Raw genomic sequence first — 12,787 nt, 5'->3', positions numbered from 1 at the left:
AGAGAACCCTCTTTCATACAGCTTGTCCGGTATGTGCCTGGGTAATGTTGATAGTGTTGCCAAAGATATCCTGGCAGTGGTTAATCTCTTCTTTCTCTTTGGGTTCCTTTTATTTAAAAGTAAATGCTGGTTATTTGGAGTTTTGACAGTGGTTCATTCATTGCCATTCTCACAGGCTGCTTTAGAGTTGGATAAAGACTGAGAATTGAGTGGCTATAAGCATGTAAACTTGTTCAGGGCTCTCAAGTACAGCTTTTAAAAAAAAGTTTAATATCTTTTTTCTTGTGAACAGATTGAAGACCAAATTTCCATACTCCAATCATTGCACAAATCCAGGCTATTTGTTAAGTCCAGTCACAGTGCAAAGAAATATATGTGGAGAAAATGCTAGTGTGAAGGTCTCCATTGAAATTGAAGGATTTCAGCTACCCGTTACTTTCACATGTGATGGTAGGTTTGTAGTTCCCCACGTGTTTTGTTTTGCTTTGATTAGAAGAAAAGTGTTTAAATTATCAATATTATCATTTTTCAGTAAGCCAACTTTGTTATCATTAGGCATCTCTTCAAAAAATTGCCGTTTATATGGCTAGTTTTTTTTTTTATTAGAAGTGATGGGAAAACAAATTACTTTTACAAAAATGCTGAAACAAAGAATGCTGGATAGAACTTAATAATCCATGGTTCTTGGCCAAGGCTCAAAAGCTTTGGATAAGAAAGCTAATTATAGTCTAATTCTTTGTTTCCCTCTCACTTTATGGTAAGAAATATGCCTGTTTATAAAGAGTTATTTGTGCAGTTAAAGTTCTAGGTTTCTTGCTAATCTCCTCAAAGGAGAAATAATTTTTCTTTTGGTTTTAATTTTCTCTTCCAAACCTGGCATGAGTATCCTTCCTAGAGTTGTGCCTTCCAAAGTCTGTAGGAAATTTTTTGTTACAGTTTTAAAGCTACTTTTATTTTGTTTATAACATATAAATTTAATAGGATTCCAATGTAGAATAAGATCGGTATTTCTTTAATAATTGGAACTAAGAATTAGTTCCTTTTTTAATGCTTATGACTGGAAGTTTACCCAGTGCTTGTATACTTTATTTTTGCCTTTGCACTTTGGTAGGCTCTTTGTAAAAATGTATTTTAAACAGAGCAGTGTTAATCACCTATAGTAGTCATTCTTTTAGTTTATGAAGGAAAAGTTACTCTTTTTAAACGTGCCGTATATTTTGGCCTGGGAACAGATTTCACTTCAGATATGCTGTAAGAACTATTACTAAAATTTTTTTAAAATGTCAATAGGCACTTTAAAATTAGGATGAATAAGGATTAATAGCAAGTGTTTGATATATACCAAATTTTGACTTACATCAAAATCTGACCTCAAATATTTTAAACATCTATTTGTAAGTTATAAATGTGCACATTTGTGATATACATCTCTATTAATATATGTATAAGTGAATTGTATGCTCAAATTATAAATAGTATATATTTGTTTATTCTCAAATATAGTTGATAAAATAGAGATTATTATGTTAGAGGCTTTTAAGGTGAACATAGGTGCTCTATACAAACAGTTCATTTTAAAGCCTTAGTTTTTAATGTATTATAATCTTAGTATTTGGCTTCTGCTAAGAATGATAATACCTGTTTGCTGTATTTTTTATTCTTCTTTGGAAAATTTATCAAGTAAATATCAAATATTTCAATTGGTGATTCTTTTTCATTATCATGTGTTTTTAAAATTGTTCACTAGATATTTGTAAACATCATTCTGAAGGAGTCTAACAAGAAAGCAGCTTTCTTAGTTTAAGCGTGCATTATAAGTGTAGCCTCTAACCACGCTGAGCACCGTAACTGTTAATCTGGATTATCATGTGCTATAAGTGCAAAGTACACACTGGAGTTTGGAATCTTAGTTTCAAAATTAAAGTGTTTCTTTATTCTTAAAATACTGATAATATTTTAAAGGATATTTTGACTAAATTTGGGTTACATAAAATATACAATTAAAATTAGTTCTACCTCTTTTACTTTTTTTCACTGTGGTTACCAGACAATTTTACATTACATATGTTGCCTGCATTTATAAATTGCACATTTCTGTTGTTCAGCACTGTCTAGATTATGAGTAACACAGTCTTGAATAAGTATACACTTAGAGGAAAATGAGCCAAATTAAAATGACTAACTCTCTTCCAGTGAGTTCCACAGTAGAAATCATTATAATGCAAGCCCTTTGCTGGGTTCATGACGACTTGAATCAAATAGATGTTGGCAGCTATGTCCTGAAAGTTTGTGGTCAAGAAGAGGTGCTTCAGAAGTAAGTTTATTTAACTACTGATTATCATCTTTAGAAATTTCATGTTTAATGGCTTAAATTCAAAATTTTCAATTTAATCTAAAAATACATTGGGTTTTATTGAATTAATTCTTTGAATCATTACACTTATATTGAGCTATACTATATCTTTTTTTTTTTTTGAGCTACTATGTTTAAAGATATCTGATACTACTGGTGGGATTTCAGAAGAAAGTAAAATATGATGTTCTCGTAAGAAGCTTATAGTCTTATACAGGAAGACTTGTGGGCAATTAGCTAATAAGTGAATACAATCTTTTTTCTTTCTGTGAAGATTCAGTAGTCACTTCATTGTAGACTCCATTCTCCTTTTGTAGCATACACTATTACTTTATGCATCGTAGTCAGCTATTATTGCCTTTTAGTTGCCAGAAATAATCACTTTATGCATCTTCTTTTTAACCAGGTAATTCATTCTATTTAGTACTGAGCCTAGTTGTTTTATTTATTTCATTTTCCCAGGCTACAGGAAATGGCCTCTCCCTGTTTTTATTCCTAAATTTTCTTTCTTCTTCGCTCTGTTCTCACATAGAATAATACTTCCATGTAAATGCTCACATTTGATTAAAAAATCTTTGTATTTTACCATTTTTTTCCATTTCTGATGCACATTTATATTTTACCCTCACTTTCTAATAACTCCTAATTCGAGTAGGATAACAATTGCGAATGATTAATGTATTTTAACAGCAACCATTGCCTTGGAAGTCATGAACATATTCAAAACTGTCGAAAATGGGACACAGAGATTAAATTGCAACTCTTGACCTTCGGTGCAATGTGCCAGAATCTAGCCCGAACAGTAAGTGTGTGTGTATCTTATAACTGAATTGCCCTTGGTGAATCTGAACATTTGGGCTAATCAGCCAATTTTAAGTTGGTGCATTTTCCAAGATTTTAGGGTTGAACTGGGGTAATGTACTAGTTATTTTCCTTAGGTATTTTCTCAGCAGAAAGAGGGAGATTTTCAATCACAGAGGTTTAGGAAGCATATTTATTCAGAGCTAGAAGTATATTTGAAAATCAAAATGTAGGAATTAGAAGTTTGACTTTTAATAATTTTACATAAAGAATGAACACCTCAGGGTCAGTGAAGAAGAAATGAGGAAGAAAAGATTTTTGGAGGCTAACAGTGTTTGGAGGAAAAAGATCTATATTGGGCTTTGCACCAAGCTGATAAATTATTTCTCACAAAATGAAAACTCATTCTCTGTTGTAAAATTTCAGTATTTTCTTTTGAAGTTAAAGCAAAGTAAAATGTAGGAAATTTAGCTATTTTTTGTAAAATCCACTTTGATTTTACTAAAAAACTCTTGATGATTTTATAAGTAAAATTTTAATTTATAAAGAGGATTATTCATTTAGTAGAATTTTTTTTTTTTTCCCCCTTTGGTACCCGGAATTGAACTCATGACCTCAGGCTTGTCAGGCAAACGTTTATGCAGCTGAGCGATATCCCTGGCCTCATTTAGTAGAATTTTGGAATTAACAATAGTCCATTTGGTCTGGGGATATAGCTCGTGGCACAGTATCTGCCTGGCAGGCATGAGGTCATGAGTTCAGTTCCTGGTACTGGGGAAAAAAAGGTCAATTTTATTTTGTTTTCTTTTCTAGGATTTTGTTCCTCTGTGTTAGGTAGAATTTATTTCAGTTGGGTAGGCACTGTTTCACAAAATTCGTTACCTTTTGGCAATCATTAGTAACTTCTCTTTTCAGTTTCCTAAGGAACAGTGTTCTTGCACATTTACATAGTGTGTGGAATGGTAGAAATGACAAGTAGTACCTTTTTTATGGTGGGTCAGCACAGAATGGGAAGGAACATGGTTATAATGAGAAAAAATAAAAGAGAAATTCAGATGATCTCTTCTCCATCTGGTCCCCATCCTGATTTGCTTTAAAGGGCTATCTTCATCTCAGAAACTAGATATAAAAGCGTTTATATTTTCCATTTAAAAAATAGGGATCTTTCTTTAAAGCATTATTGACTCATTTTCTAAGTCAATAATACATAATGTTTAATTTTGGTACCATTTTATCTTCAGTTCTGAAGAGTCAATTTAGTTTCGTACTAAGACCATGGAATGCATTGGATTTTTTTTTTTTTTTTTTGGTAAACCTTTGTGTATATGTGTTTGTTTAGGCAGAAGATGATGAAACACCTGTGGATTTAAACAAATACCTGTATCAAATAGAAAAACCTTATAAAGAAGTCATGACAAGGTATAGCATCTAAAACATTCCTTATAGGTTTTTAAACTTTATTTTGAAGCCAGATGTGGTAGTGCATACCTGAAATCCTTGCACTTGCGGGGTCTGAGACAGGAAGATCACCATGAGTTCAAGGCCAGCCTGAACTACATAGTGAGACCTTGTCTCAAAAAAACAAAAGTAAATAAGTAAATAAAAATAGAAATAATAACTTTACTTTGGATGTGAGTACATTTATTTTGGTGATTAAAACAATTGTTTATATTTAGTACCCTTTAGCCATGATAGCTGTTCTTTTATTTCAGACACCCTGTTGAAGAACTTTTAGATTCTTACCACAACCAAGTAGAACTGGCTCGTCAAATTGAAGTAAGTTTTAATTCATATTTTGGTTTAATGGCTTAAAGATTTCTTGTTTCTTTTGTCTCATAAGTGCTAGTGTTGGCATTAGAGTAAATATTTTAAGATTTCTTAAACTGTATTCTTGTTGTCAGTATGTGATACCTTGTTTTCTGGCCCAGCTTATTAACAAAGTTCTTAGTAATGCTTGAGTCTGCATATTAACTCTCATTCCATCTTCATTACTGAGAGAAGCCCCAGTTGAATTCAAAAATTGAGGGCAGTTCAATTAAAATTTTGTCTACTTCCTCTGTGCTAGATGACAGGCGTTGTGGTAATGAATGAATTGACCTAGTTCCTTCCTGTCAAGAACTCAAAAAACTAGTGGTGGAGGATTGAAGCAAAATTTTAATTCAGTGTTATAAATGTAGCATAGAGTACACATTTGGATGCCTTGGGATACCATACACAATTTAAGCCTTCAAGGAAGCCTTCTTAGAAGAGATACTGCCTGACCAGTTCTTAAGCAGTGCGAGTCATCCAGAAATGAAGAGGAGAAGGGCGTATAAGCCAAAGCACACATCTGTGACACTTATATGGAATTATACCAGCTCTGTAATAATAACAGTTCATGTTAAGCAGTTTTACTTTATCTTCTAGGTCAGGTGACCATATCCAGTCCACTTTCTATTTTTATATAACTTTCTTTTTTTTTTTTTTTGAGACAAGGTTTCACTATGCATTCAGGCTGGTCTTAAATTCACTCTGTAGCCCAGGCTGGCCTCGAACTTGCAGCGATTCTTCCTGCCTCAGCTTTCTGAGTGTTAGGATAAATAATCGTTTTTAACACAACCATACCTATTTTTTCATATTATCTGTTATCATTTGCGTTTCTACTCCAGCACTAGAGCTGAGTAGTTGGAACAGAGACTATATGTCCTGCAAAGCCTAAACTATTTATTGTTTGACCCTTTATGGGAAACATTAGCGGAGCTCTGCCACAGTCATTTAAGGTGTTTTTACTCATGAGTAGCTATAGAGTGGAGTGGGTGGAGTGGGTGACATTTTTGTCTGTGCTCTGAAATAACTGGCTATACTGTGGAAGTTAGACTTAAGGGCAACAGAATTGCTTTCATGGAGACTGCTTAGGAAGGATTTTCATGGGAGTTTAGGTCAAAGATAATGAACGAGGTGAAAGTGAAAGAAGGAGAGACTGACTAAGAATATTTGGGTGATAAAATAGGCAAGATAAAAAAAATTTGGTAAGATTTTGGTAGGTGGTAGAGTAGAAGAGAAAAAAGAAGGTGGGAAGACTTCCAGATAGTTACTACCTTCTTATCAGCATAGCAGTGTATTCATTTATTCAGTAAATACAGAGTATCTCCTCATTCACAGTATTACAGATGCTGAGGTACAACAACAAACACAGAATTCCCTGACCTCAGAGAGTACAGTCTACTTGAAGGAGATGGACAGTAAAATAAACTAAAAGTATGTTATTACAGGTGGTGCTATAGGGAAAAGTATAGGAATGTAATATTGTAATTTCAAATAAGGTAGTCAGGGAAGGTCTCATTGAGAAGATGAATGGGAGTGAAGAACTGGGGAAGAGAGAGGGGAGAGGCTGTTTGGGTTTCTGGGCAAGGCCTATTCTTGGAAGAAGCGACAGTTAAGTATGAATGCCTAAGGGGAGAGTGTGCCTAATACATACAAGATCTCTTAGGCCTTTTTAAGTGTAATACCTTGAGGAGAGGGGCAAGAGTGAAGACACAGTTGAGATGTTTTACTTGCCGCAGGAGAGCAGTAGAAGTGGTGAGAAGGGATTCGACTCTGGGATATGTTTTATTTTGATGTTTTTGTTTTCTTTTTTTTTGTTCTTCTTGAGACAGGGTCTCATTATGTAGTTTTCAGGCTGGCCTTGCGCTCACTTTGTAGCCCAGGCTGGCCTCGAACTTTCAACGATCTGAGTGCTGGGATTATAGGCGTGAGCCACTACGCCCAGCAGTTTTGATGTTTTCAGGCAGGATCTCACTGTGTAGTTCAGGCTGGTTTTGAACTCACTGTGTACCCCAGGCTGGCTTTGAACTTGCGGTGATCCTCCTGCCTCAGCCTCCCAAGTGCTGGGATCATAGGTATGAACCACCATGCCTGGCTGGGATATGTTTTGAAGTTCGTGGTAGGAAGGCACACCACAGATTGGATGTGGAATACGAGAAAAGAGAGTTTGGGGTAACAAGATTTTCCACCTGAACAACTACAAGTTTAGAGTTACCTTCTAAGGAGATGTAGAAAACTGAGAAGAGAGGTTTGAGAGGAAGATCAGGCACTCAAATGTAAATGATACATTTGTGATGACTATTAGGCATCCACATAGGGTGTTTGTTTGTTTTGAGACAGGGTCTCACTGTGCAGTTCAGGCTAGCTTTGAACTCACTGTCTAGCCCAGGATGACCTCAAACTTGGGGCTGTCCATCTGCCTCAGCCTCTCAGGTGCTGAAAATATAGGCATGTGCCACTTTGCTCAGCTCAAATAGAGCTGTTGAGCAGAAAGTTAAGATGAATTTGGAATTCAGTGCAGGATTTCTAGGCGGAGAAAACAAATTTAGGAATCATCAGAATATAGGTGATATCTTGCCACCATAAGAATGGATGAAATTACCCAAAAAATCATGGCAAGTGGAGAAGAGTTAAACCAGTTTGTTGTTATTGTTGACCCATGTTAAAACAAAACAAAAATAAACAAAAAAATCTACATAATCCTGTGATCCTGAGTCAACAATACCACTTCTCAATTCTCTTTGCAACAAAACTGATTGTTTTTTTTTGTAGGTGAGGGGGCGGCAGGGTTTCACTACGTAGTGCAGGCTGGTCTTAAACTTGCTTGTGCAGCCCAGGCTGGCTTCAAACTCACAGTGATTCTCCTGCCTCAGCCCCCTGAACGCTGGGATTATGCACCTTTGCCACCACACCTGGCTAAATTACCTGGTTTTGTTGTTTCCATTTTCTCTCTTCCCATTCTCTTCTGAACCACTGTAGTAGACTTTGATTATTAGCCCTTTTCTGAAACAGAATTTAATAAGGTAAGCGTTTACATGATCCTGAATCTAGTGCTAAGTTCTTACTCGGTTTTTCTCAACCTTTCTGTAGTTCCTCCTGTCTTTACTTTCTGATGCAATTGGTTATTTCTTCTTGAAGCACTTAGCCTGTGGAATATCACCTTTTTGGTTTTTAAATTCCTTTTATTTGCTGTCACTTGTGGTTTCATCTTTATGATCTCCTTATCTTCTAGACAGCTAAACATTAGAATTCTTCCAGGGCTCTGTTCTAGGACTTCTTTCTAGACTGACATTGTTGGTGATCTCACCTGCTCCTGTCCTGGTGACTCAAACTTTTCTCTCCACTCATGGCTTTTTCTCTAAACTCTAGACTCAAGTATCTATTATAGCACCTTTATATGAATAACATCTCGGAAATAAAAAACTGAAGTTTTTACTTTACTTTTCATAGAGACTGATCCATCAGTCTTCCCTTTCTATGGTTTGTTCCTGGCCTCCCCCCCCCCCCCCCCCCCCCCCAGGAACCCCCCACTACCAACCCCCCCGCCCCCGCACCGGGAATCAAACTCACGACCTCGCATTTGCCAGGCAGGCGCTGTGCCACTGAGCTGAATCCCCAGCCCCCTTTTTAGACTATAATTTAAGAGCAGAACAGTGAGGAGGGTACAGAAATACCCCATTTAACTCCTGCCCCTACCCAGGCACGGCCTTCCCCATTACCTCTCCTTAATAAATATAGTTCTATTCTTAAGTTTGCTCAGGTCAAAAGTTTTTGAGTCATCCTTGGGTATAGTTAGGGAGGTCGGGAAGCTGCAGAAATTTTTATTGTTCCTAATCTTTAGTTTTTGGAGGTAAGATGTTGACTCCTTTTACTAAAGTGAAATTAGGGTGGCAGTAAGGGTTTTGAAGAGAAGAATAATGGTTTGTAATACTCTGCTCTTCAGGGGAATGGGAAAGAGAACTGAGCAATGGCAGGTGAAAGGAATACGTGACATGGAATTTCCTGCTGAGGTTGGGAACTGTTGAATCTCTATGATTGTGAGATTTTCTTACAAGTACTTTGTATAAGAAGCAGAGAAACCTTTTGAGGTTGCAAATGTGAATCTTATACTAGGACATTTATGTAACAGGCTTTTATTATAAGGTGTAATATAGTAAGTCAAATACCCAGAGCAAAAATATGACATGCACTGAAGGGAATGATCAGTAGTAAGGACTATCAGTGGTGGGCCAGTCAGAAATAGAAACTACTAGTTATTTGAAGATAAATTTTAAGAGTTAACTAAGAGATAGTCTTATTTATTAGGAAATTGGGAAAGGGGGCTCTAAGGCAAGAGCTGATACACTGTGGCTTGTACGCTACATTTGGCCTGCTGCCTGGTTTTGTAAATAAAGCCTTATTATTGATGATCGCCTCAGTTATTTTTGTATCACTTATCTGTGTTACTCTTCATACCTTAATGGCAAGAGTTGAATTCCATAGACCATATGGCTTACAAAGCCTAAAATATTTACTTTTGGTCTTTTAAAGAAAAACTTTGTCAACCCTATTCTAAGGGATCCAGAAGTAACAGGTACAAAAAAGCAGCAGTCACCTACCTCTAGGCTATGCAAATATGGACAGTGAAGGAACTCTAGTACTTACGATGAGACCTCTCCCCTACTCCCAGCCTCTTTTAAAGAGAATATGGCCATCATAGGAACAAGTAGGCTTCCTATGGCAAATAAATTTCTGGAGAACTTTAGCCACTGTTGCCATGGTTGAGGACACAGCCAGGGCTTGTCTTTGAGGACCACTGAGCTCCTGTACTATGTTGGTTTGGGGAATATTTTTGCAAGGGGAACAATATAATACAGGACACATACTTTATATGATTATTTATAATAGTCACCCCGAGAACAATATACAGAAGAGTGCGGGAAATCTGTCCACACAACATAGACCAAGAATCCAGCTGAGGGCCTAGATCCTACAATAATGTCCTGCATGAATCCACCTGGATTCAGAGCCCATAACAATATCTCATGCAGGCCTATTTCACGGATCTGCACTGGGAAGGCCCAAAGGTCAATGGTGGAATCTAGGAAGTCTGTGCCAGTGGGATGAAGGATCTGTACTAGCAGGCTGAGGGATCTACACTGCAGTCAGGAAGCGACGCTCAGAAGAACCAGAGGGCCCCCCCGAAAGGTACCACAGCCATCCTCAGCAACAGTGAGGTCCCGAGCTCCTCTGATGATCAAGATGGCTGAGTTCCCATCAGGGAAGCCAGTGCAACAAACTTCTTCAGAAGACTGAGCTGTGCACCTCCTTCCCCTCTGGAGCCAGGAAGCGATGCTCAGAGTGAGGACCAGAGTTCCCCCAAAGTGAACCAAAGCCATTCTCAGTGCCAACAAGGTCCCAAGCTCCTTGGAGGATGAGAACAGCCAAGTTCATCAGGAAAGCCAGCATGACGAGCTCCTCCAAAGCAACCAACAGCTCCTTACAGCTTCTGCCAGCTCCCAACAACCTTTTTCCACTCCCAATAGCCAGCCTCTCCTTCTCCAGTTCTGCCTCTTATGCTGTTGGCAACAATCCCCAGGTGGGCCTCCCACACCCACCACCACCTTACTCAGTTCAGCTGGGGGTTATAAGTTGATCACCAGTTGTCAATGAAAGAAAAGGACCAGAGCCCAGTTGGGGTTGTCTTGCTGCTTTTGTCTTGGAGTGTCCCTTCAGTGCCCTCTGTTGACAAAACCTAACATTGTCACAGCTGGTAAAGGAGTGTAAGTCTAGGTCTGGTATCACAAAGTAGAGCAAAAGAAGGATGGGGTAGAACAGACAGTCCATTGACAAATGGCACATGAAGAATAGTAGAGAATGATGGAGGCCACCCTCACACTGTAGTGTGTATGTCTTTTCCTACTTTTACTTGGCCCAGAATCACTCTGCAGAGACTGTTTCTTTTCCTACCTTTAATAAAACTTTACTTCTGTTAAAAAAAATTGACAGAGATCTTTATTCAGAAGGCTGAAGCAGGAGGATCACTGTGAGTTTGAGGCTAACCTGCACTACAAAGCCAGGCCTTGTCTCAAATAACATGCCCCCCCACAAAAAAAAAGAAGAAAGAAAGAAAGAAAGGAAGGAAGGAAGAAAGAAAGAAAGAAAAAGAAAGAAAGAAAGAAAGAAAGAAAGAAAAAAAAAAGAGGCAAAACAGAGAATTGGCATGAGCCTTAAAACTGGAAAGGTTCTTGTCCGGGTGTGGTGGCACATGGCTGTGCTTCCAGCATTCAGGAAGCAGAGGCAAGAGTGATACAGCAGAAAGAAACTGCTAGCTTGCTAGATATCCAGTACGAGTTTGTGTTCTCTGAAATACAGTGAATTCTAGGAACAGTGGAGGTTAAGAGCAGAATCTATTTATTGGGGAAAAAAAACTCCTGTCTGAGAGACAGGGTCCTGAGGGCCCTGCCTTTTCAAGGGATTTTTATAGAGCAAATCCACGTTGTGAGGCGGGTCCAAGGTAGGGAAAAATGGGAAACCACAAGGTGGGCATGAGATGGGACAAAACTATGGTCAACCAATAAGATTATGAGCATAATTGCTCAGGTACTGTCGAATAAGTGGGGAAGTCATTTAGCAAGAGGGTAGGAAACAGAACAGGGGCTTTTTTTTGAGGGGTGGGTCAGGGGCTTGCTCTGGCTTTCCCAACATGACGGATACCTGTTTAGAATATCAGTCACTGTTGTTTATCCTTAGGAGAGAAGTATGTGGGTGCATATGCTTCATCTTCTGTCTTGAGGTCTGGCCCCCAAAGGTTGTGCCTCCCCACTGTTGGAATGTATGTCTTCTGCACTGGCTCCTTCATAGTCTGAGTGCCTATAATATTTCTGCCTAATGTCACTGTCTGTAACAAAGAGGATCTCCACATGTTTAAGGTCAGCCTGGACTACATAGCAAGACCTTGTCTCAAAAAAACAAAAGCAAAAACAAAAAACCAAACTGGAAAGATTCTTGCAAAAAGGTGAGATAAAAGGAAACAGAAATATAAGCAAAGGTAGAAAACAGGCCCCGAGAATTGTGGAGTACTTGGGCTTTGGGACAGTGAGGTGGTTTCATTTAACCTTGAAGGTGAGGGGAACATTTGGTGTGTGGTAGCCAAGCCTCAAGAAAGGAAAAATTTAAATTTTTAAAGGATAGTATAATACTGAGTTTCAGCCTTTCTAACAGTACTTGGCATAAAGGTTTGACATAAATATTTTATGAATTAATTCATTATATATAAATGTAAGTTTTTTTAAAAGGTACTTTAAAAATTTATAATTGATGCATAATTTACATATGAAATGGAACATGACATTTGAATACATGTATACATGTATAACAATCAAATTAGGGTAATCAGTATGTCTGTCTAAAATAATTTGTAATTTCTTTGTGTTGGAAATATTAAAAATCTTTTCTACTAGCTATTTTGAAGTATATAATTAATTGTCCCATAGTTATCCTACTAGTGCTATAACATTAGAAGTTATTTCTCTAACTGCATTGCACCCCTGTAAGAATGTTTCTAAATGAGCTTTGTACTTCTGAAGAGCAGAGAATGATTTTTAAATCCTTCTCAGGTAAGTGATTTTTTAAAACATATTCATACATGCATACTTTTGGATCAGGTAAAATCAGCTTTAATGGGATTGTACAGAAGAATTGTCTTCAATAATTTTTTTTTTTTTTGAGACAGGGTGTTGCTATGCAGTTCAGGCTGACCTTAAACTCACTCTGTAGCCCAGATTGGCCTCGGACTCATAGTGATCCTCCTGCCTCAGCCTCTCGATGTGCGCCACCATGCCCAACTTC

The 12,787-nt window shown here is 37.7% G+C and overlaps 1 protein-coding gene across 2 annotated transcripts in view; it reads left to right on the top strand.

Moving 5' to 3' along the window:
* The window catches only part of Pik3c2a (phosphatidylinositol-4-phosphate 3-kinase, catalytic subunit type 2 alpha), a 103,570-nt gene that overhangs the window by 46,237 nt on the left and 44,546 nt on the right, over nt 1-12,787 (top strand). For both annotated transcript variants that reach the window (XM_005380376.2, XM_013512017.1), the window contains exons 4-8: nt 293-450; nt 2,194-2,314; nt 3,044-3,155; nt 4,494-4,573; nt 4,867-4,930. In XM_005380376.2, the coding sequence (XP_005380433.1) occupies nt 293-450; nt 2,194-2,314; nt 3,044-3,155; nt 4,494-4,573; nt 4,867-4,930 (535 nt within the window). The remainder of the gene's footprint in view (nt 1-292; nt 451-2,193; nt 2,315-3,043; nt 3,156-4,493; nt 4,574-4,866; nt 4,931-12,787) is intronic.

Source organism: Chinchilla lanigera, unplaced genomic scaffold (genome assembly GCF_000276665.1).
Source record: "Chinchilla lanigera isolate Chin_1 unplaced genomic scaffold, ChiLan1.0 scaffold00013, whole genome shotgun sequence".
Classification (NCBI taxonomy): Eukaryota; Metazoa; Chordata; class Mammalia; order Rodentia; family Chinchillidae; genus Chinchilla; species Chinchilla lanigera.
This window is presented reverse-complemented; position numbering and strand designations above follow the sequence as displayed.